The following is a 26,178-nucleotide window of genomic DNA, read 5'->3' on the forward strand; positions in this document are numbered from 1 at the left end:
GTGAGTGCAACACATTTATTGTCAGACAAGGTATTGTTGAAAAGCTTATAATTGCGGAGCACAAGAATTAATTATTACATTACTATGATATTACTATTATGGCACTACTGTTCTTAGATTTTGGGTTCTCTAACAAAACCACAGAATAATGGTAGGTTAATATCATTTTCCTTATCATCATTCATAGTTTTTACGATATAATAAAAGAATGGCTGATTAATTAGGAACTTCCTTATATATATATAACCACCCTTTCTCTTGATTACAACGCGACCTGGAACAAAGTTATGTCGGACGTCATATTTAAGTGTATGAATGAAACAGAAACAGCAATGCGAAGCAGATATATACGCGCATATAGCAGATATATTCACTACCGGAAGTCACACACGCATACATGGCTGAAGGCACTACGAATTACCTACTACGAATTCATATCTGTGAAGTAAAGTTATCTAAATATTGATATTTGGAATGTGGGAAGTTACTTGTTCATTAAATAGCGATAACGAACGTGTTAAGATTGAAAATTTTATTGTAAAACATGACAATTATTTAAGAAACTGCCACTATCCCGGATTTTGATGACATTTGAATATATCGTAGAAATCAATATTTTAGCAACTTTTTCCTCTGCATGTTACTATCAGACTCTCTAGTTTTCGAGATATTTACGGAAACTGTCGGTAGCACTATTACACACTAGCACTATTACGTACTACTACGCACTATTACGCACTATACTACAGTGAATAGTATCTATAACTGTTCGTATGTTACAGCGCATGCGTTAGAATTAGTTGTCAGCCATCATGCGGTGGTTGGATAAACTGACGACTAATCCTACATAAACTTTAAACGAACGATAAGAATCAACTTTGAGTCAGGTGTCATTTTATCCGGTCGGTAAACAGTCACTGCAGTGGTACCGACAGCTTTTTGCGAATATCTCTGAAAATGACACTTAGCAGTTATATGTATATCAAGAAGTTATTCAGGACCTTGCCGCCAATCATTGAAATGCAACATGGCCGCAGCATCCTAAATAATTACATGAAACATTCTTTGCAAACAATGTTAATAACAAACACTTATACTAAACAACGGCACAATTGCTTTAATTCGACAAAAATTAAAATTCAGGGTGCAAAATACGTTTAGAAAACAAAATTGCAGAACTTTTAATCGTTTCTACGATGTTGATAATATTATGGGAAAATGAATAATAAAGAGAAAATTTCAATTTTATAACTGAGTTATAATAACATCATAATTTCCAAAACAAAGTATATCTATATCTAATGGTTCGTATATTGAAATAAGTAAAATATCAGACTAACCCTTAACTGATATTTTCCTCTATATCATTTGTCTACAAAATTAACCGTATCAGGTAAAATTCTTAAATGGAAAATATGTTGATTTGTAAGAACCAAGTGGAACAATATGTAGACTAATTCTGTAACTTACGAGTAACAGCAACAGCTTCACTTCCTTCTTCATTCACTTCAATGTATGCCTTTTGTATAACATGACTGATACATAAACCTTCACCATCAGCAATCCCAGAAAAATCAGCACCAGCAAACGCATCACTCAAACCCATCTACGCAAAATAGGAATTAAAATATAAGAAATAGTTATTTTTACATGAGTTACACTATATATATGTATGCATATACCTCTATTAAGAGATTCCTAAGATCTATGTTACTTTCCACCTTGAACTTTGGTAACCATAATTCCACTTCTTGCACATACCCTTGACTTAGAATGTTCGTTAAACTTGTATTTTGTAATTTTTTCTCAACATCAGACAAACTATCAATTTCATTTGGAAGAATTATGATCATACTCAATTCGTCACCCTAGAACACTTATTTGCTTCTTTTTGTACTTCACAAAGTTTTACAAAGAAGCAGCTTTTTTTATACATTAGTGCTTTTTCCTTCTAAACTTACCTTGTATGGTATTACAGCGAATTTAGCATTTAAATCTACAAGATCTCCATATTTGTATTTACCTCGTCTATACATTGTAGGAACATTTTTTACTTCGCTTTTACTAGTATGAAATGGCATGTCGCTAGTCGATTTAGGATCGAACTTATCTTTCCATTGGCCTTTAAAATATACTGCATTTACAAGTACTAACTTTGTCAAATCACTTAGCATTGCTGTCAACAGAAAACATTGGCAACAACAGAAAACTACTTACCATAATTTGAAATATTGAAATTAGAATGCATTCAATCAAAATTTTGTATAGTATTTTCATTATACTTTAACAAATAAAATAAACATATACAAACCAGCAGTTACAAGCTCTTTAATGAGATTATTTGTATTTTGTTCAGCCCAACTATTAATAATATTTGCAGCTTCCTGACTTTCAGCAAAGTTTACTAATTGAGAAGAAGAGCGGAAATAAACTTCAGTTAAATTTTTGTAACTTGGTTTCAAATTTAAACTTGCAGCTACGAAGACTTTATTTGCAACAGCCAATTTATTGTCTTTCACATTCTACATTAAAACATGAAAAATATATTATATAGCATAAAATAATGCATTTGCTATTTTATATTAATAAATTTATAATTTATACTATATATTAAAATAATAAAAGCAAAGGGATGTGGGAGATACCTACGTTGAGATTATCAATAAGTGATTGATAACCAGATGTGGCAAGACTCTCTGAAGTTGGCAGATGAAGTACGTTTCTAAACTGGGCTTCTGTGTTTCCACGAGCTCCAAAAGCTGTCATAGCAAGAACGATACTTGCACTTAAAGGGGACGTTACAAGGTTGCCAGGATTGTGTTGTACCACAGTCTGAAAACAATAAGTGTCGCATAATTTATTTATCAGTATTTGGAATAAATTTTAAATTCCACTATTTTACCTGGAAAAATGAAGAACTAAATTGATTTACACCTTCCACAACGGAGCGCAGAGCTTCAACATTTTTCACTGCTTCTGACATTGTTATTAGGACAAGACCCACCAACCAGATACTACTTATTGCTAGAAAAATTTGGTAACTAATTGTTATTAAAAACTAGCAGTACATATTGTATTGTAAATCTTAATAATAAATTTCTTGCTTTATAAACTTGGATGATTGTGCGAAATTGATTTTCGTATTTTTCAAACACATCTTGTACGCTTCCTCATTACCATACCCTTGCTTTCAAAAAGAACTCCTCAAATATCATGGCTGAATAATTCCGAGTTGTACGGATATTTAGGCTGACCTCTTATCGTCCGCGTAAGGAGGTTTGCTCGCGTGCAGGGATATTTTGGTCGACTTTAATTAGCAATAACTAAAGAACTTAGCCGAAAACATAATTTTTTTATTCACGATTTTCGTCTTATTTCGGCTCCAGGAGTCACCTCCTAAATTTTTGGAAACCTGCAGCCGAAACAACCTGTATATAGCTTTTTCGCAGTGAAATGTCTAGCATACACCCAACAAAAATATCAATAAAAAAACAGTAAGTTTTTAATTAATATCATTAAAAAATATACTATAAAAGACATAAACTAGTAAAAGATTAACATTATTACTTGGAAGTATCATTGCACCGTAAAAATGTTACAGCCAATAAATCGAAGAGATAATCAATCGGGTCTTGAGACTTAAAGACAACATTATTCACACAGTAGATATCTCGGAAATAACAACAAAGTGTCGTTTAGAAATACGTATTTCTGATACACATTAGACTCCTTCGCTTGTTGTAATAACATTCTTTGATATGAAAGTAAAAGTGACGAAGGTTGAATGTATATAAGGAAAATGATTACTTGAAGAGGAAGGTTTAAACGAGGATTAATTGATTTCATTGACTATCGAAGAGAGATTATGTATAGTTTAAAGAGTACTCGACTTACGCATTTATCAGTAGTAGTACTGCAGATTTGTAAGCTTTTTTGTTACGTAAGGAGGCAACATAATCGTTTGATAACAACATTTTAAAAGGAAGTTCAAACATTTTAAAAGTGACCGTGACCTCTCTAGTGATATCTCCTTTCTGTCTTCCATCACGGAGGTTAGTTTTACATATTTATTATTTCACCAAACATGTTATGAATATATAAATATATATATGATTCATGTACACGTGCTGTCAAAGAATTTATCTGGTTCAATGAAAAGAAAAACATAAGTAATCCATAATAAGTATGTTTACCAAATTGTAAGCGTTGCTCAAATAGCACATTTCCTGCATAATATACCTGTACCTGCTCACACTTCCTTTAAATTATCCCAAATCCATTCATGTCACCTATGAACACTTACACTACGGGTACGCTAATAAGAACTACGCTAGAAACTGCTCAAAATTAGATGAAACGCAGTGTTCAACAGGTCGATTAATTCATAGTTGCAGTTTGAAGCGCTAATGCTTGAAGTGAGGTTCGATTGACACTTGCGCATGAGTAATAAAATAAACGCTGAGAAATTTGACGAACCTTAAGTAGTAATAGAAAGAAGCATTGGAGTTGGAAATAAAATATTTTTTCCAGCTTAACTACGTGAAATAAAAAATGTATAGATATAATATATGATATTAAGATAATTATGCTTTATAAAATATTTTCGTCATTACGTAACAAATTGTATTTATTTTTTAGTAATAGTCAGACTACTAAAAGTAAATTGGAATTCTATAGATTTTATAAATAACGAATAAGAGACATCTACAAGTAAATTTCGTTTAAATAAGCAGACTTAGTAACTATGTAGGTATGTGAGTACATGTATGCAATGTATAGGATCAAGTATATTATACACTAAAACTATTTTACGTATCGAATAATACGCATTAAATATTTAACAAAATTATTTTGTAATTTATTTGATTCGCTATTCGTATATATTTACAAAAAAGTGTTTTAAATAGGCGAGATGAGAAATAAAGAAAAATATGATAGAAATGGCTTTACCTAAAAAACTGTGGTACTGTAGTTGTTGAGTGTCTGGTTGGAAATGATCCCAAATAGCATCTTCGGGGTGTTGCTTGTTACATAGAAAATAGTTACATCTATATATCGAAAATGAGATAATCGATAAGATTATACGTGAAATTCTTGAAACACAAGTGTATTGTGTGTAATATGGATTAATTCCAAGTGGATTAATGGAACGGTAAATAGAGTACAAAAATTTGTCTTGTAAGAAAGAAGGAAGAAATTTACTTCTTGATTGTTTTAGAGTGTTATAAAAGATATCATGAAATACTTTCGATCTTGTATATGTATTATTTAAATACATTTAATACAATATAATAGATGATGTCATTTCTTAATGATTTTATTCTACATATTGGGCATAAAATTTAAGCTTTCTCGTAATATTCACAATTGATATCCATACCGCGAAAAGAAGCTCTATTTTTATCACAACATTCCTCATGATTAGGATTTTCTGAAAAAGTTTGAACCCACAGATTGGTTCCTGTGATCGTTGTGGGCGGCGGTTTGACGGACAAGGTGGTGGTTTTGACTTATCAGCGCAACATGGTCTACAAAGGTCCCATAAATAATATTTTTCTTGTGAATATTTCTTTATTTGTATTTTACAGAACTGGCGCTATAAAAGTTAAACGAAAATGAAACTATGATTTAAAAGAAAGACGAGAAGACGAGCGAAAGAAAAGGAAAGAGGAACAAAACAATACTAAAGAAAAAGTTTCCTATTACAGGAAATATTTTTGATCATGTAAAAGTATATAAATATTAATAAACTCCCACTTTCTCGGTTTTAAGATATTAAAGGTATATGCAATATCTCTTTATACCATCTTTATCTATAAATATCTTTATGTATCTATATATATATATATATATACTGTTGACGAAGGAGTAAAATGCAAATTTGAAGCGAATACAATACATTTATTGCGACACAAGATATTATTAGAATACTTATAAGTACGGAGCATACGAATTAATTATCACATTACAATGATATTGCAATTATGACATTACTGTCCTTAGACTTTGGGTTCGTTAACAGAACCACTGAATAATGTTTTTAAGGATTCTTAACGTGTCCACTGAATAGCATTAAGATGTCTTGATTTTCTGTTTGGCTTTTATAAATAGCATAATAGAACGGCCGATCAATTTTCATTGGAGTCCAACTGGGATACGAGTAATACATTAGCACCACTCCTGGAACAAATTTTATATACGCTTTTTTAATACCGTTTTAGCAAATGTACTGATCGAACTGAATCTCTACAATTTCTAGGATATCTTAATATATCATAGGGGAAACGATTCTGAATAACTTTTTCCTGTACATGTAACCACCGCACAGTGTCAGTTTTCGAGATATCCGGAAAAGGCTGTCGGTACCGGTGTCGACCGCATATATGTAATACAATTCAAATTTAAAGCGAATGCAACACATTTCTTGTGGGACAAGGTATTATTAGAATGCTTATAACTACGAAGCACACGAATTGATAATCGCATTACTATGACACTACTGTTGTTAGATTTCGGGTTCGTTTACAGAACCGCAGAATAATGGAAGATTAATATCATTTTCCTTTTCATCGTTCATAGTTTTTATGATATAATAAAAGAATGGCCGATTAATTTTGAACTCCCATGTAGTATGAGCCATTTTCTCCATCATAAGTAAACCTGAAACAGAGTTATGCCGAACGTTATGTGTAAGTGTATGAATAGAGCAGAAACAGCGATATGATGTAAACATATACACGTTCGCTACCGGAAGTCACACATGCGTACATGTTTGAAAGCACTAAGAGCTACCCAAAGCTTACTGTTTCATATCTCTGACGGAATATTATCTAAATATTGATATTTGGAATATGGAAAGCCACTTTTTCCTGGAACAACTATGATGAATGTGTTAATATTGAAAGTTTATTGTAAAACATGACAATTATTAAGGAAGCTGCTATATTTTGCCTACAAAATTAACTATATCAAATTAAATTCTTCAATAGAGGATATGTTGATTTGTAGGAACTAAATGGAACATTACGTATATTAACTCCGTACCTCAAAATCGTTAGGTATAAATTACACAGGTTGCTGAGTCTACGATAATCCGATGAATATCCTGCCCTTTTAGCCTAATAATAGCTTGCTTTCTATTTGCTCTATAATTTTTTGAAAGTCCCTATAACGTAAATTACATATGAACACACACATACACACACACATCCACGATATTTTTAAAATATTTGTAAATGCAATCCATTAGATGAACAACCTCCGTAAGATTATAAAACTCGATAAGGCAAAGCATTCATAATTTAAAAATTTTTTAGTTTTTATCTCGAAATTAGAGACGATCAAAGGTTTTGTGAAGTGTACAAATATTCATATATATAATGTAAGTACATAATACTGTAATACGATATAATATACTGTAATACTATATAATGTAAGTACAAGCACTGTAACCAATTACGCATGCTCTTTCATACAAGTTAATCATGCTAACTAATATGCAATTAATCATGCCTTTGATTAATTTCAATCCTATCAGTGATAAGATTGTAACGAAGATTTTTATTTCCATTTTTTTTTCTTTTCCTAAGTACATTACACCATTATCTCATAGAAAATATGGATAGATATAAAATTAGCCTAAGTAGTGATATAACAGACGACTGAGTCATCCTGTAGCCACTAAGCAAGAATAGTATGAAATAAATAATAAGAAACTTCTTGTCATATTACATTACCTTTTGAATATTTTCATACCTAGTACTTGCACAAAGTGATATTCTACTTAATTTAAATATAAACTGCATAACATAGAATGTTTATTCGCTTACCAGTAGCAGCAGCAGCTTCACTTCCTTCTTCATTCACTTTAATGTATGCCTTTTGTATAACATCACTGATATACAAATTTCCACCATCAGCGATCTCAGAAAAATCAGCATTAGAAAACGCATCAGTCAAACCCATCTACATAGAATAGGGATTAAAATATAAAAAATAGTTATCTGTAAATGAATTACACACTATATATATATACCTCTTTTAAGACATCATTGAGTTTGAGCATACTTTCCACCTTGAACTTTGGTAACCATAATTCCACTTCTTCCTTATATCCTTGACTTAGAATGTTCGTTAAATTTGTACTTTGTAATTTTTTCTCAACATCAGGCAAACCATCAATTTCATTTGGAAGAATTATGATCATACTCAATTCGTCACCCTAGAAAATTTAATCGCTTCTTTTCGTATTTCGAAAAGTTTTATAAGGAAGCACCTTCTTTTTATACATTAGTGCCTTTTCCTTCTAAACTTACCTTGTATGGTATTACAACAAATTTAGCATTTAAATCTGGAAGTTCTCCGTATTTGTATTTACCTTGTCTATACATTGTAGAAACATTTTTTACTTCACTTTTACTAGTATGAAATGGCATGTCGCTAGTCGATTTAGGATCGAACTTATCTTTCCATTGGCCTTTAAAATATATTGCATTGACAAGTACTAATCTTGTCATGCTATTTACCGTTTCTGTTTATAAAAAACATTCATAACAATATAAAACTACATAGTATGATTCGTCATATTGAAGTTAAAATGTATTCAATCAAAATTTAGTATAGTATTGTTTTTACATCGTAATGAATAAAATAAACATATACAAACCAGCACTTATAAGCTCTTTAATGAGATTATCTGTATTTTGTTCGACCCAACTATTAATAATATTTGCAGCTTCTTTATTTTGAGCAAAGTTTACCAATTGAGAAGCAGAGCGGAAGTAAACTTCTGTTAAACTTTTGTAACTTGGTTTCAAATTTAAACTTGCTGCTACGAAGATTTTATTTGCAACAGCCAATTTATTGTCTTTCACATTCTGCATTAAAACATGAAAAAAATATTCTATAGCGTAAAATAATGCATTTGTTATTTTATATTAATAAATTTATAATTTATACTATACATTAAAATAATAAAAGCAAAGGGATGTGAGGGATACCTACATTGAGATTATCAATAAGTGACTGATAACCAGATGTGGCAAGACTCTCTGATGTTGGTAGATGAAGTACATTTCTGAACTGTGCTTTTGTATTTCCACGAGCTCCATAAGCAGCCATAGCAAGAACAACACCTACGCTTAGAGGGGATGTTATAAGGTTGCCAGGATTGTGTTTTACAACAGTCTGAAAACAATTTGCATCTCTATAGTCTATTTATCTTCAATCATCTGCAACATAAATAAACATTTCATAAACAGCTTTTATAATAAATTTTAAGTCCCACCATTTTACCTGGAAAAATGGAGAACTAAATTGATTTGCACTCTCCAAAACGGAGCGCAGTGCTTCAACATTTTTCTCTGCTTCTGACATTGTTATTAGGGCAAGAGCCACCAACCAGAAACTTCTTATTACTAAAACAATTTAGTAACAAATTATTATTAGAAACTGGCAAAATAGATTGTATTGTAAATCTTAATAATAAATCTCTTGCTATGTAAGGTTTGAAGATTGTGCAAAATAGGTGTCCATTTTCTTTAAACACATCTGGTGCACAGCTTCCTCATCACCATACCCTTGCTTTCAAAAAGAACTTCTCAAATATCATTGCAATTCCTCGATAATTACGTGTCATTCGAAGATGTTTAAAGCATTGGCAAAGATTATTGTAATTATCTCTTTCGGAATGATTTCTCTATTGCTACATAGTCATGTTATAGGCATTTTGGAGCAAAAGGGAAACCAGTTTTGGAAGAACAGAGTTATTTTGACGGTCAACGTGGAAGTTTCAGAGAACTGAAAATATCAAGTTACAGTGTTACTTGGATGTATAGTGTGTTCAGTACGCGTGCGAAACTGCGACACAGAGTACTTCATCATATTTATGAAAATTGAAGAAGAAAAATTTTTACAAATTTATTAGTTGGAAAATCCAACGCATTTCCAATTTTCCCGCGAGGATATTAATTACCGGAGAGGGAACATTTAATAAATTTGGAATGACAAATATACGTAACGAACATTTCTGGGCAAGAGAAAATCCACACGCATTCAGAAATAATTCATGCAAGATGCTGCACCACCTTATTCTATCAAAGCAGTGCAACAGTCTGGTTCGGCTGCTTTGGAATCAGGTGGATAAGTTGAAAAGGACCTGTGCCTTGGCCTGCTTGGTCTTCAGATTTAAATCCTTTCGACTTTTACTACTGGAGAAACATAAAGACACAATACGGTAGAATTTGGAGAGAAGAGGCATGCTTTGTTTACAAAAAAATGTCAAACGTCTATTACAATCTGTTGTATTTTTGTACCTACTCGTCACCAAGGACAATCGCGGTGCGTGTGTCATTTTGCCGTGGTCATTCGCGGAGGCAAAGGATTCGAAGGAGGAAAAGGTAATCCTTTCCACTTGCAATTACGATATGGTAGTTTTCGACATGTTCTTATGGATTTCCACGAGTAAGCTGGTTTAATGTTCAATCCACCATTTCTTCTCTTCCACGATTGTGTACGAACTAAGCTGCAGCCCATGTATCGTTCGAATTGAGGATCACTGAGCGCGCCGCTGCTTAGGCTGACCACCTTGCTTCCGCGTAAGGAGGCTTGCTCACTTGCAAGGATATACTGACCGATTTTTAATTGACGATAACTAAAAAACAAAGCCGAAAGCGCAATTTTTTCTTGATGTTCGACGTCAATAATCCCTTAAATTTTCGGAAACCTGTAGCCGAACACACCACATATACCTTTCATGCAGTGAAATGTTTAACATACATACAACAAAAATATCTATAAGAAACTATACGTCTATATTTAATATTATTAAGAAATATGCTATAAAAGACACAAATGTAGTAGAAGACTAAACATCATAGTTAGTGCCATTGCGCTGTAATAATGTTAAGGCCAAAAGGTCGAAGAGGTCATCGGTCAGGTTTTAAGACTCAAACACAACATTTCAGTCCTGCTGTAGAAATCTCGAAAATAACAACGATGTATCTTTTTGAAGTATGTATTTCTGAAACACAATAAACTTGTTTGCTTGTTGTAATAACATCCGTTGATGTGAATATAAAAATCACGAAAATTGAAGATACAAAAGGAAAATAAATACTTGGAGAGGAAGGTTTAAATGATTATTAATGGATTTGCATTCACTGCCGAAGAGAAATTGTATATACTCGGTATAATCCGAGGCGAGATCCGCGATAACCTGCATTGTCAAATACACATATATAAATTTACTCACATATACGCATGGTGACGATCGGCTCGTTTTACTGGTCAATTCTCTTCTAAAGTTAAACGCAGACTGCAAGAAGAAACGTCTGAACGAATATAAAAACGCGATAAACAAACTCAGAAAATCCCTGGCAGTGGACAGAGCGAACCTATCAAGGATCGGTAACGAACGAACAGCCAATCACGAAGTACGCATTCGATTGTAGGTATGATCGAACAGATCAAACGAACATGAATTTTAAATCTCATTGGTATTCCACTCTATATCACAAATGGGCTTTATATTACAAACATAAACAGGGCAATGATATTGTGACTATTATTATCGGAAAAATGTGGGTTTCCTCGTATTTTCCAACAAACATCATTAAATTGCTGTTAACATAAATATTTACACATATCTATTACATGTTTTCTCTGTAACTAGTAGATTTACGCATATTCTGTTTGTTCATTGAAATAATTTTCAAAAATGTAACGTTGATTTATTTGAAAGTCAGTTGTGTAATTTCTTTCTTCGAATTCTATTCGTTCTTCTATATATATAAAATTCCAATTCCACGAAAGAAACAAATTTTGATGTTCTTGTTATTTTGCATTAGAGTGCAATGTATTTTTTTTATAGTTTCAAAAAAATTCCTAGTTAAGATTTGAATATATAATAGAAATTACATAAATGCATGGGCTCTATCAAAATATTTGTAGAATAGCGACGAATTACGTCTTGTACTAGCGACTTATTTCGATCGATGTTTACGTTAGACGCGAGACCTACGCATGAATTAGGAGGTACCGCTAATTAGAATATGCTCTACCAGTAAAAAAGCGACAGAAATATTCTAAGAATAATATGCACGTGTAGATTCTCCTAGACGTGCTAGTAGAAAATAAATAAAGATAGGCACGTAATATTGTTATTAGTCTACAGTGATAGATTCTGAATAGTGTGTTTCGAAATTGATCATTTAAGTAATTAATGTATAAAATATTAGTTTTATATTTTATTACAAATCTGAGCAAATTGAATTATAAAGAAAGTAAAACTTTTTTTACCACATGTCAAATAATCCATTTAGACCTGAAGAGTATTTGACTTAAGCATTTATCAATAGTAACTTCAAATTTGTAAGTTCATAAAGGATATAACCTAACAAACACGAAGATGGTACCCCGCTGGGGGTAGCCACCCACATGATAATCAAACAGCTAAAAAATTCAACCAAATGTCCAAATTAGACAAATTGTGAATGTGAAATATTAAATAAAAAAAAATAAAAAAAATTTGTAAGTTTTTTTGTCATGTAAGGAAACAACATAATCGCTTGATAACATTTTAAAAGAAATATTATCAACAGTGACCCTGACCTACTTAGTGATATCTCATTTCCATCTCCCATCACAGAAATTAGTGTTACATATTTGTCATTCGATGAAACACATTATGAGTATATAAATACGTATGATTCATGTACATATGCTGTCAAAAAATTTATCTGAGTCAATGAAATAAAAACATAAATAATCCATAATAGGTATATTTACCAAATTGTAAGCGTTGCATAAATAGCACATTTCCTGTATAATATACCACTACCTGTTGACACCTTCTTGGAACAATAAAAACACATTCACATCACCTGTGCACTTTTACACTACTACGTACACTGTACTGTGTAGTAAACACTGTGTTAGAAACTGTCCACAATTAGACGGATCGCGGTGTTCAACAGATCGATCAATTGATAGCTGTAAGCTGTCGCACAAATGCCTGAAGTTAGGTTCGAACGAGAATTGCGCATGAGTAACAAAACAAACGCTGCGAAATCTGACGAACCTTAAGTAGTAACAGAATCAAGTATACGAATTGGAAATGAAATATTTTTATCAGCTTGACTACGCGAAATAAAAGATGTATAGATATAATATATGATATTAAAATATTTACACTTTAATGAGAATATATAACAAATTGAATTTATTTTTTAGTAATAGTCAGACTATTAAAAGTAAATTGGAAGTCTATAGATTTTGTAAATAACGAATAAGGGAAATCTATTTATTTAAGAGTACATGTATGCAATGTATAGGATCAAATATATTATACACTAAAACTATTTTACGCTTCAAATAATACGTATTAAATATTTTACAAAAATTATTTTGTAACCTACTTTATTCGCTATTTGTATATATATAGAAATTCATGAAAAGGTGTTTTAAATAGACGACACGAGGAATAGGAAGAAATACAATAAAAATGGCTTTACTTAATAAATTGTAGTACTATAGTTGTTGAGTGTTTGGTTGGAAATGAACCCAATAGTATCTTCGGGGTGTGGCTAGCTACAAAGAAAACAGCTACATCTATATCTTGAAAATGATATAATCGATGGGATTATACGTGAAATTCCTGAAACGCAAGTGTATTGTATGTAATATGGATTAACTCCAATTGGATTAATAGAAAGCTAAATAGTGTACTAAAATTTCTCTTGTATGAAAGAATAAGGAAATTTACTTCTTGGCCGTTTTATAGTATTAGAAAGGATATTTATAACGAAATATTTTAGTTCTTTCTATATGTACGTATATATATTATTTAATAAAATATATTAGATGATGTCATTTCTTAATGATTTTATTCTACGTATTGGGCATAAAATTCGACATACGATAAAAGAAAATTTAAGCTTTCTCATAATATTCACAATTAATATCCATACCGCGAAATGTTCTATTCTTACCACAACATTTCTCATGATTAGGATTTTCCCGACAAAGTTCGCACCCATAGATTGGTTCCCGTGATTGTTGTGGGCGGCGGTTTGCCGAGCAAGGTGGCGGTATTATTTATCATCGCAACAACAATGTTTACAAGGATTCCATAAATAATATTTTTCTTGTGAATATTCCTGTGTTTATATTTAAAAAAACTGGCACAATAATAACTAAACGAAAATTAAACTATGATTTAAAAGAGAAAGAAAAAAAAAGAGGAACAATACTAAAGAAAAAGTTTCATTTACATAAGTTTACATTTATTGTGAGACAAGGTATTATTAGAATGCTTATAACTACGGAGCATACGCATTAACACTTTACCGACCGATAGCCTGTTAATCGGCTTTTTGTCGCCGACACTTACCAACCGATAGCCGATTAATCGGTTTTTGTCGCCGACATTTACCGACCGATAGCTTATTAATCGGCTTTTTATCGCTGACAATCTTTCTCATTATTTGAACAGTAATTTGTTATTTAGTACTAAGATACCTTGCTCAGTTGCGTCAGTTGAGTTGATTTGTAAGCTCCAACAGTTTTATACCAATTTGAAAAACTTACCGTTCGCGATGAACGAAAAGAATGGTATTGGAAAGTCTAAACCGAAACAGAGCCGGCGCCAGAGAGAATCGGCGCTTGAGCTGCCGGTCGAACGTGCGTATGCCATTGAACCGCTAGCGGTCAGTAAAGTGTTAATTATCACATTACTATGATATTGCTATTATGACACTACTGTCCTTAGAGTTTGGGTTCGTTAACAGAACCGCAGAATAGTGAAAGTATCATATCATTTTCCTTTCCAACATTCATAGTTTTTATGATATAATAAAAGAAAGGCTTATCAATTTTCATCCTCGTCCTGTAAGGAGCACACCTGAAATCCATCATGGGATCTGGAACAGAATTATGCCAAACTTTTATACTAATAAACCAAACTATTATATATTAATATATTATTGCACATTAATTAAAAACATATTATAGGAACATAATTTGTAAGGAACAACAATAGAGCAACAGGAACGATGTGAAGAAAATATTTTCACGTTCGCTACCGGTTGAAATAAATAATAAGAAACTTCTTGTCATATTACATTACTTTTTGAATATTTTCATACCTAGTACTTGCACAAAGTGATATTCTGCTTAATTTACACGTAAACTTCATAACATAGCATGTTTATTCACTTACCATAAACAGCGGCAGCTTCACTTCCTTCTTCATTCACTTCAATGTATGCCTTTTGTATAACATCACTGATATGCAAATTTTCACCATCAGCAATCTCAGAAAAATCAGCAGTAGTAAACGCATCAGTCAAACCCATCTACATAGAATAGCAATTAAAATATAGAAAATAGTTATCTGTAAATGAATTACACTTTATATATATACCTCTTTTAAAACATCATTGAGTTCAAGCATACTTTCCACCTTGAACTTTGGTAACCATAATGCCGCTTCTATCTCATGTCCTTCACTTAGAATGTTCGTTAAACTTGTACTTTGTAATTTTTTCGCAACATCAGGCAAACCATCAATTTCACTTGGAAGAATTATGATCATACTCAATTCGTCACCCTAGAAAATTTAATTGCTTCTTTTCGTATTTCGAAAAGTTTTATAAGGCAGCACCTTCTTTTTATACATTAGTGCCTTTTCCTTCTAAACTTACCTTGTATGGTATTTCAATGAATCTAGCATTTAAATCTGCAAGTCTTCCAAGTTTATATTTACCATGTCTATACATTGTAGGAACATCTTTTACTTCAACTTTACTAATGTGAAATGGCATGTCGCTAGTCGATTTAGGATCGAACTTATCTTTCCATTGGCCTTTAAAATATATTGCATTGACAAGTACTAACCTTGTCGTGTCATCTAGCATTTCTGTTTTGCAAAAAACATTCATAACAACATAAAACTTTATAGTATGATTGACCATATTGAAGTTAAAATGCATTCAATCTAAATTTTCTATAGTCTTTACATCGTAATGAGTAAAATAAACATATACAAACCAGCACTTATAAGCTCTTTAATGAGATTATTTGTATTTTGTTCGACCCAACTATTAATAATATTTGCAGCTTCTTTGTTTCGAGCAAAGTTTACCAATTGAGAAGCAGAGCGGAAATAAACTTCTGTTAAATTTTTGTAACTTGGTTTCAAATTTAAACTTGCTGTTACGAAGACTTTATTTGCAATAACCAGTTTATTGTCTTTAAAACTCTATATTAAAACAGTTAAAAAATATCATATAGCGTAAAATAATACATTTGTTATTTTATATTAATAAATTTACAATTTAAACTATACGTTAAAATAATAAAAGCAGAGGGATGTGAGAGATACCTACGTTGAGATTATCAATAAGTGACTGATAACCAGACGTAGCAAGACTCTCTGATGTTGGCAGATGAAGTACGTTTCTAAACTGGGCTTCTGTGTTTCCACGAGCTCCACAAGCAGCCATAGCAAGAACAACACTTGCACTTAAAGGGGAAATTATAAGGTTGCCAGGATTGTGTTGTACTACAGTCTGAAAACCATTTGCATCTCTATAATTTATTCATCTTCGATCATTTGCAGGATGCATAAGCATTTCATAAACAGTATTTAGAATAAATTTTAAATTTCACTATTTTACCTTGAAAAATGAAGAACTAAATTGATCTGCACCTTCCAAAACGGAGAGCAGTGCTTCAACATTTTTTTCCGCCTTTGACATAGTTATTAGGGCAGAAGCCACCAATCAGAAACTTCTTATTACTAGAAAAATTTGGTAACAAATTGTTGTTAAAAACTGGCAAGGTAGATTGTATTATAAATCTTAATAATAGGTCTCTTGCTACGTAAACTTTGAAGATTGTGCAAAATAAGTATGCGCTTTTTTAAACACATCTGGTGCACAGCTTGTACGCTTCCTTATTACCATATCCTTGCTTTCAAAAAGAACTTCTCAAATATCATGTCTGTTCCTGAATAATTCCCAGTTATGTGAATATTTAGATTGACTTCTTATCGTCCGCGTAAGGAGGTTTGCTCGCGTGCAGGGATATTTTGGTCGACTTTAATTAGCAATAACTAAAAAACTTAGCCGAAAACACAATTTTTTTATTCACGATTTTCGTCTTATTTCGGTTCCAGGAGTCACCTCCTAAATTTTTGGAAACCTGCAGTCCAACAACCTGTATATAACTTTTTCGCAGTGAAATATCTAGCATACACCCAACAAAAATATCAATAAAAAAACAGTAAGTTTTTAATTAATATCATTAAAAAATATACTATAAAAGACATAAACTAGTGAAAGATTAACATTATTACTTGGAAGTATCATTGCACCGTAAAAATGTTACAGCCAATAAATCGAAGAGATAATCAATCGGGTCTTGAGACTTAAAGACAACATTATTCACACAGTAGATATCTCGGAAATAACAACAAGGTGTCGTTTAGAAATACGTATTTCTGATACACGCTAGACTCCTTCGCTTGTTGTCCTTTGATATAAAAATAAAAGTGACGAAGATTGAATGTATATAAGGAAAATGATTACTTGAAGAGGAAGGTTTAAACGAGGATTAATTGATTTCATTGACTATCGAAGAGAGATTATGTATAGTTTAAAGAGTACTCAACTTATGCATTTATCAGTAGTAATACTGCAGATTTGTAAGCTTTTTTTGTTACGTAAGGAGGCAACATAACCGTTTGATAACAACATTTTAAAAGGAAGTTCAAACATTTTAAAAGTGACCGTGACCTCTCTAGTGATATCTTCTTTCTGTCTCTCATCACGGAAATTAGTATTACATACTTGTCATTTGATGAAATATGTTATGAACATATAAATATGTATAATTCATATACACATGATGTCAAAAAATTTATCTGACTCAATGAAATAAAAACATAAATAATCCATAATAGGTATGTTTACCAAATTGTAAGCATTGCACAAATGGCACATTTCCCGTATAATATACCTGTTGACACCTTCTTTAAAGAATAAAAATACATTCGCTTCATCTGTGCATACTTGCACTACTGCGTACGCTGTGCTGGGTACGTGTGTATATGGGCACTGTGTTAGAAACTGCCCACAATTCGATGAATCGTAGTGTTCGACAGGTCAATTAATTCATAGTTGCAGTTTGAAGCGCTAATGCTTGAAGTGAGGTTCGAATGACACTTGCGCATGAATAATAAAATGAACGCTGAGAAATTTGACGAACCTTAAATAGTAATAGAAAGAAGCATTGGAGTTGGAAATAAAATATTTTTTCCAGCTTAACTACGTGAAATAAAAAATGTATAGATATAATATATGATATTAAGATAATTATGCTTTATAAAATATTTTCGTCATTACGTAACAAATTGAATTTATTTTTTAGTAATAGTCAGACTACTAAAAGTAAATTGGAATTCTATAGATTATTTAACAAAATTATTTTGTAATTTATTTGATTCGCTATTCGTATATACTTACAAAAAAGTGTTTTAAATAGGCGAGATGAGAAATAAAGAAAAATATAATAAAAATGGCTTTACCTAATAAACTGTGGTACTGCAGTTGCTGAGTGTCTGGTTGGAAATGATCCCAAATAGTATCTTCTGGGTCTTGCTAGCTACAAAGAAAATAGTTACATCTATATGTCGAAAATGAGGTAATCGATAAGATTATTCGTGAAATTCTTGAAACAAAAGTGTATTGTGTGTAATATGGATTAATTTTTCCAAATGGATTAATGGAACGGTAAATGGTGTACAAAAATTTCTCTTGTGAGAAAGGAGGAAGAAATTTACTTCTTGATTGCTTTTGAGTATTAAAGAAGATATTTATAATGAAACATTTTAGATCTTTCTATGTACACATATATGTATTATTTAAATACGTTTAATCAAATATAATAGGTGACGTCAATTCTTTGATTCTATTTTTATCAAAACATTCCTCATGATTAGGATTTTCCTGACAAAGTTCGCACCCATAGGTTAGTTACCGTGATCGTTGTGGGCTGCGGTTTGACGGGCAAGGTGGTGGCTTTGGTTTATCATCGCAACACGGTGCACTAGGATCCCATAAATAATATTTTTCTTGTGAATATTCTTGCGTTTGTATTTTAAAAAAGTAGCGCAAAAATAATTAAACGATAATTAAACTATGATTTAAAAGGTACGAAAGAAAGGAAAAGAAAAAGGGACATTGTTAAAGAAAAAGTTTCCTATTATAGAAAATATTTTTGATCATATAAAAATAATAAATATTAATAAACTCCCCCTTTCTCGATTTTAAGTTATTAAAGGTATATGCAGTATCTCTTTATATCATCTTTATCTATAAATATCTTTATGTGTCTACATATATACTGTTGACGAAGGAGTACAATAATGCAAATTTAAGGTGAATGCAATACATTTATTGTGAGACAGGGTATTATTAAAATGCTTATAACTACCGAGCAAACGAATTAATTATCACATTACTATGATATTGCGATTATGACATTAGTGTCCTTAGACTTTGGGTAAAATATTGGCGCAATAATGATTAAACGAAAATTAAACTATGATTTACGAAGGGTACGAGAGAAAGGTACGTAAACAGAACCGCAGAATAATGTTTTTAAGGATCATCAACCTGTCCACTGAGTACCTTTACGATGTCTTGATAGTCTCTTTGGTTTTGATAAACAGCATAATAGAACGGCCGATCAATTTTCATTGGAGTCATACTGGGAAACTTGTCAACTGTAATTATTATTCCTGGAACAAATTTTATATAAGCTTCTTCGTTGAAAATGACAACGTGAGTTCGTGCTCGCCATCCATATGCAGATGCGTTAGTTATAAGAAATAGTAACTAGAGGATGATCCTAGTTACAATCGATAGATTTAATCGATAGGCTTAAGATGCCTTTTTTGTTTTTATCCCTAGTTTTTGTAAGCGCGTTTTGGCTCAGAACAGTGTGATAGATTTATCCATTCAATAAAATAATAACTATTCTGATCTTACCTCTGAGTATAGAAATAACAACATTTTTTAATACCGTTTTTGCAAATGTACAGATCGAACTGAATCTCTACAATTTCTAGGATATCCTAATGTACCATAGAAGAAACGATTCTGCATAACTTTTTCCTATACATGTAACCGCCGCACAGTGTTAGTTTCCGAGTTGTCCGACAAAGGCTGTCGGTACCGGTGATTAATTCTGCGTATGATTATGTGTTCGTGGCAGCATATGCATCAGTATTGTGGCCGGCAGCATTACGACGACCGGATAAAATAACATCTGAGGCCAACTTACTGCTTGAGTCTTTTTTATAATTAAAACGATTTTGGTTAGAAGTCATATAATCTTCCAACTTATATGATAGACTTCCAACCTTCACATGTAATCCCACGTACTTCAATTTTATCAGTATATGAATCGGTCAAATTCATCAACTTCATAAAATAGAAATTAAAAAATAAGAAATAGTTGTCTTTACATGAGTTACACTATATATATATCTCCGCTGCAACCTCATTCTCTTTAAATTTACTTTGCACCTTGAACTTTGGTGTATATTTCCATGACTTACAATGTTGCTTAAACTTATATTTTCCTATTTTTTCTCAACATCGGACAAACCTTCAACTTCGTTTGGAAGAATTATAAACATACTGAAATCTGGATGCTACAAGATTTATTTGCTTCTTTTGCATTTCACGAAGTTTTACAAAGAAGCAGCTTCTTTTTACACATTATTGACTTTTTCTTCTAAATTTACCTCGTATGGTATTACAACGAATCTAGCATTTAAATCTGCAAGTGCTCCATATATGTAATTACCTCCTACATACATTGTAGGAACACTTTTTACTTTGACTTTACTAATATGAAATGGCATATCGCTAGTCGACTTAGAGTCGAACTTATTTTTTCATTCGCATGTGAAATATACTGCATGGACTATGAATATCATTGTCGTGTAATCTAGAATTTCTATTTACAAAAAACATTAATAACAACATAAAACTACATAGTATGATTGGCCATATTGAAGTTAGAAAGCATTCAATCTAAATTTTCTATAGTATTGTCTTTACATCGTAATGAATAAAATAAACATATACAAAAACAGTTATAAGCTCTTTAATCAGATTATTTGTATTTTGTTTGAACCAACTATTAATAATATTTGCAACTTCTTTATTTTGAGCAAAGTTTACTAATTGGGAAACAGAATAAACATCTGTTAAATTTTTGTGACTTGATTTCAAATTTAAACTGGCTGCTACGAAAACTTTATTCGCAACAATCAATTTATTGTCTTTAACACGTTGACAATTGCGCAAAGAATAACAGAGTACTGTCGACGTTGCAGCCGTGAAAAAACATCGAAGCCTATGACTATGCTCTTGCAAGGGGAGACGTCGAGGCCTACTGACCACTACATCATACAGGTGAATTTTTAATTTATGGCAACCTTAAGTGTTGATACTTTCTCTCCCCACAGCGGAGGGTGACGAAGGTCAGGTGGCCATCCCAAACGTTGGAATTCCACATTTTCTCACAAATCAACATATTCCCGATTTAATAATTTAATCTGATATAGTCAATTTTGTGGACAAAGAAATTTAGGAAAATATCAGTATATCGTATTAACCAGTATATCGCGCACGCACAATTATAACTTACCAAATGTCCAGCTGAACAAATCGTAAAGTACAAATTAAATAATAAAAAAAGAAGCAATTGTAGGCAGAATTCACTGCAGTAGGAAATGTTAATTTCTGTAACATATTCAAAAATCATCGAAAACCGTGAGATGAATGAGAGATAACAATAATTTCAGTATTCATTTTATCTATTTATTTAATTTTTCCCTTTCCGCTTCGGATGGCTTTCACCTAACAGACTTACATTCATACATAATCTTTATTCCACGTGTTTAAGTATAAAAAGTGTAACAATAAAAAGTACAAGTATAAAAATAATATATTTTAAGGACTATTAACGTGTCCATTGAATAACGTTACGATATTTTGATCTTCTGATTGACTTTTATAAATACTGTAGAAAAATGGTCGGTCGATTCTCATCATTGGCTTGAGCTGAGAAGAACTCGTAAGAACGAAGAGTATTGCTGAAACAAATTTTATGGAAATTATTATTGTTTTAAAGAAGTTGTTTAAAAAAGGGAGAATATATAGGATTATATATAGGATTTATTTAATTTTCCGAAATGTATATATAATTTCTAGTATAAGAGCAAAATAATCCAAATTTAAAGTGAATGCAACACATTTATTGTGGAACAAGGTATTATTAGAACTTATAACTACGGAACACACGAATTAATAATCGCATTATTATGACACTACTGTTGTTAGATTTCTGGTTCGTTTACAGAACCGCAGAATAATGGTAGATTAATATCATTTTCCTTTTCATCGTTCATAGTTTTTATGATATAATAAAAGAATGGCTGATTAATTTTGAACTCCCTTATATTACGAGCCATTTTCTTCATAATAAGCAAACCTGAAACAGAGTTATGCCGAACGTTATGTGTAAGTGTATGAATAGAGCAGAAACAGCGATATGAAGTAAACATATACACGTTCGCTACCGAAAGTCACACATGCGTACATGTTTGAAAGCACTAAGAAGCTCCCAAAGCTCACTGTTTCATATCTGTGACGGAATATTATCTAAATATTGATATTTGGAATATGGAAAGCCACTGTTTCCTTGAACGACTATGATGAATGTGTTAATATTGAAAGTTTATTGTAAAACATGACAATTATTAATGAAGCTGCTGCAATCTCGGATTTCAACGACATTTACAATATGTTGCAGGAATCAACATTTTGAACAACATTTTCCTCTGCATGTTACCATCAGACTCTCTAGTTTTCAAGATGTTTATAGAAACTGTCGGTAGCGCTACAGTGAATAGTACCTATAATTATTCGTATGTACAGCGCATGCGTTAGAATTAGTTGTCAGCCATCATGCGGTGGTTGGATAAACTGACACCCAATCCTATATATACTTTAAACAAACGATGAGAATCAGGATTGAGTCAGGTGTCAATTTATCCGGTCGGCAATCAATATCAACGCTTGAACTGTCACAGACGCACAATTGTAGGAAGCAAGTAGTGTGAGCGTGTAAGGGCTCCGCTTTGTGACCGACCGCGCCATTCCTGGAGTATAGAACTCATACTGGCTTCGCTGATAGATGTTCGTTAATTATTGTCTACTTTCAGGCGTCCACTGCCTGGGGAACGGCGCGTGACTAATTGTAGGAAGCAGTCACTCCAGTCGTACCGAGAGCTTTTAACAAATATCTCTGAAACTAATACTTGGCGAAAACAAGAAGTTATTTAAAACCATACTGCCGACAACATAGTAAACAATCATCGAAATGCAATGAAGGCCGCAGCATCCTAAATAATTACCTGAAACATTCTTCGCAAACGATGTTAATAAGAAACACTTATACTAAACAACAGCACAATTGCTTCAATTCGATAAAAATTAAAATTCAAGGTGCAAAATACGTTTAGAAAACAAAATTGCAGAACTTTTAATCGTTTCTACGATGTTGATAATATTATGGGAAAATGAATAATAAAGAGAAAATTTCAATTTTATAACTGGATTATAATAACATCGTAATTTCCAAAACAAAGTATATCTATATCTAGTGGTTCGTATATTGAAATAAGTAAAATATTAGACTAATCCCTAATTGATATTTTCCTCTATATCATTTGTCTACAAAATTAGCTGTATCAGGTAAAATTCTTAAATCGAGAATACGTTGATTTATAAGAATCAAATGGAGCATTATGTATATTAATTTCGTACCTCAAAATCGTGAAGTATAAATTATACGGGTTGTGAAGCTAATTCGATGAATACCTTACCTTTTTAACTTAATGATTGCTTACTTTTTATTTGCTATTTAATTTTTTAAAAGTGCTCATACCGTAAGTCACAGACACATACACGCGCGCGTGTGCACTCGCAGGCACGCACACACGATATTTTTAAAATATTTGTAAATACAGTCATATTTCATTAAGCGGAAAACCTCTATAAGAGTATAAAACTCGATAAGGCAAAGCATCCATGATTTAAAGATTTTTCGGCCTTGAAATTCGAGTCAACCAAGGGACAATTGTACTATAATATTGTAAAGAATCTTGTTTTGTAAAGTGTACAAATACACATATGTATAATGTAAGTACATAATCAGTAATGCATACAGTTAACATAATGCATTTCAACTTATAAAGCAGCAAATTAAAAAGAAGTTAATCGCGATACAAGCACGTTGCAACTAACTTTACACATCTGCAACTGATCATGCTTTTAATTAATAATTAATTAATTAATAATTAATTTCAATCCTGTCAGTGACAAGATTGAAATGATCTGTAAATAAAAACGTAATAGAATGAACATTTCCTCCAATAAATAAATGAACAATGTTGCATATGTACAATGAACGACAATATTTATTTGATTTTATAACACTTTTTATTCTATTGAGGTAACAATAACATTACTGTAACGTTATCAATGTGAAAGTTTAGGGTTCAATAATATATCCCTTAAAAATCTTTGTTCCCTGTTTAGATGATAGCATAGATGAACAGACGATTCACTGATATCTTCTCTGGAATTTCAACAATTTCTAGCTATAGTACTGTAATTAATACTGAAACAATGGCAGCAAATAACTATGCCTATAATAACAATAAAGTGATTTATATATTTCCCCTGTAACTATATCTATATCTATGTATCCTTTAATAATCCAATATACCCTAAAATTTGCAAACAATTTATACGCATTCTCAAGGTATGTACAAAGAAATAAGGTAACAGTTAAATTAATCAAAAACTGGATCTTCGACAAGACCATGAAATATTGAAGTAAGATTATTTTTTGTTCCCAGATTTGTAAGGATTTTGAGGATACTATAAAAGAAAGGATGGTTAATCATCATTTGCATTATTGTCACTGAAGACTGTAATACTGCAAAGAAACCTGGAACAAATTGTATAATGATCGTAATAATTTCAATTGAACAAACGCTATTTCCAATTTTTCCTTTTACTCTTCCTATGTGGCACGACATGAATTGAACGATGATGTATTATATTATGAAGACACCATGAAGAAAAGAAAAGACAAAAAATTTGTACATGACCTATGAATAAACTCCTTACAAACAAACGCAAAAATGTTTGATAATAAAAGAAGATACGAACGAGAGCTATTTTATTTCAGCATTTCAAAAATAAACAATACGTGTATACATGGAACCAAAAAAAGCACAAAAATCTGACTGTTAATTATATTATATAATTGCGAATCAAGGTTTAGTTAGCAGTCCCTTGAAGATCCAGATTGGCAAATCAACGTTATAATGTTGAATTGCAAAATAAAAAGGTCTATCAATTTTGAAGACTAAAGTTGGATGTGAAACTCTGATATAAGAAAGAAAGATATAAAACCTAAAAAGGACAAATATTATACATGAATAAATGCTGTAAATATACACTGATATTGCCAATACCAATATACACGTATTTTTCTTGTAACAACAAAAAGTAGTGATATGTATAGACCAGAGAATGAATGCAAACATTATTTGGACAAATGTAAAACTAAATTCTGAATTTACTTAACACGGATCATATATATCAGAAGTAATTTACACGCTAGGAAGTGAATTTTTTAAATTAGTCGAAATGATATTGTTTTTTGCAATTTTGCTTTAAATGAACATAAAATTTCGATATTAAAACATCTGTCGTATAAAATAAGAAGCAACGATTGAACTTGATAAACTTTTGGAAATGGTTCGAATTTGTTTCACATGCGCAGCAGTGCAGGAAGATCTAGAATATATAGATTAAGGTTTGCATTTTTACTCCATGAAAGCAAAGCCAAGCCATGAAACCAAGAAGTAGCGGAATCATCTAATGTATTTCTGACTTATTCATAAATTTAAGATTTATTTAATAAAAAAAGGTACTTGATGAAGAAATAGAAAGCGAATGCAGCTTATTCATAAAAAATAATGTCATAATTTGTCATACTAATTTGAGAACCAATGTTTTATAG

The 26,178-nt window shown here is 31.7% G+C and overlaps 3 protein-coding genes across 6 annotated transcripts in view; all 3 read right to left on the bottom strand.

Moving 5' to 3' along the window:
• LOC117213294 (antichymotrypsin-2-like) lies at window positions 1–18,678 on the bottom strand. The gene is made up of 8 exons (XM_033458664.1): window positions 18,587–18,678; window positions 16,677–16,798; window positions 2,650–2,832; window positions 2,312–2,522; window positions 1,962–2,176; window positions 1,683–1,868; window positions 1,471–1,606; window positions 1–274 (listed from the first exon to the last, which is right to left on the bottom strand). The coding sequence occupies exons 2-8, from the start codon at window positions 16,755–16,757 to the stop codon at window positions 114–116; spliced, it is 1,173 nt and encodes a 390-aa protein (XP_033314555.1). The 5' UTR covers window positions 16,758–16,798; window positions 18,587–18,678; the 3' UTR covers window positions 1–113.
• LOC117213243 (antichymotrypsin-2-like) lies at window positions 6,106–12,918 on the bottom strand. The gene is made up of 10 exons (XM_033458615.1): window positions 12,787–12,918; window positions 11,252–11,314; window positions 9,295–9,416; window positions 9,004–9,186; window positions 8,666–8,876; window positions 8,316–8,530; window positions 8,036–8,221; window positions 7,830–7,965; window positions 6,490–6,660; window positions 6,106–6,180 (listed from the first exon to the last, which is right to left on the bottom strand). The coding sequence occupies exons 2-9, from the start codon at window positions 11,259–11,261 to the stop codon at window positions 6,506–6,508; spliced, it is 1,218 nt and encodes a 405-aa protein (XP_033314506.1). The 5' UTR covers window positions 11,262–11,314; window positions 12,787–12,918; the 3' UTR covers window positions 6,106–6,180; window positions 6,490–6,505.
• The window catches only part of LOC117213252 (antichymotrypsin-2-like), a 21,641-nt gene continuing 9,709 nt past the window's right edge, over window positions 14,247–26,178 (bottom strand). Inside the window, exons 6-8 of one of the 4 annotated variants that reach the window (XM_033458631.1) lie at window positions 15,422–15,607; window positions 15,218–15,353; window positions 14,247–14,918 (exon numbers count right to left, since the gene is read on the bottom strand). In XM_033458631.1, the coding sequence (XP_033314522.1) occupies window positions 14,764–14,918; window positions 15,218–15,353; window positions 15,422–15,607 (477 nt within the window). In that variant the 3' untranslated portion in view covers window positions 14,247–14,763. Of the gene's footprint in view, window positions 14,919–15,217; window positions 15,354–15,421; window positions 15,608–22,005; window positions 22,172–22,311; window positions 22,570–26,178 lie in introns of those variants that run through there. The other 3 variants (XM_033458625.1, XM_033458636.1, XM_033458622.1) reach the window with 3 other exon arrangements.

The sequence above is a fragment of the Bombus bifarius genome, unplaced genomic scaffold (assembly GCF_011952205.1).
Source record: "Bombus bifarius isolate JDL3187 unplaced genomic scaffold, Bbif_JDL3187 scf7180000007970, whole genome shotgun sequence".
Classification (NCBI taxonomy): domain Eukaryota; kingdom Metazoa; phylum Arthropoda; class Insecta; order Hymenoptera; family Apidae; genus Bombus; species Bombus bifarius.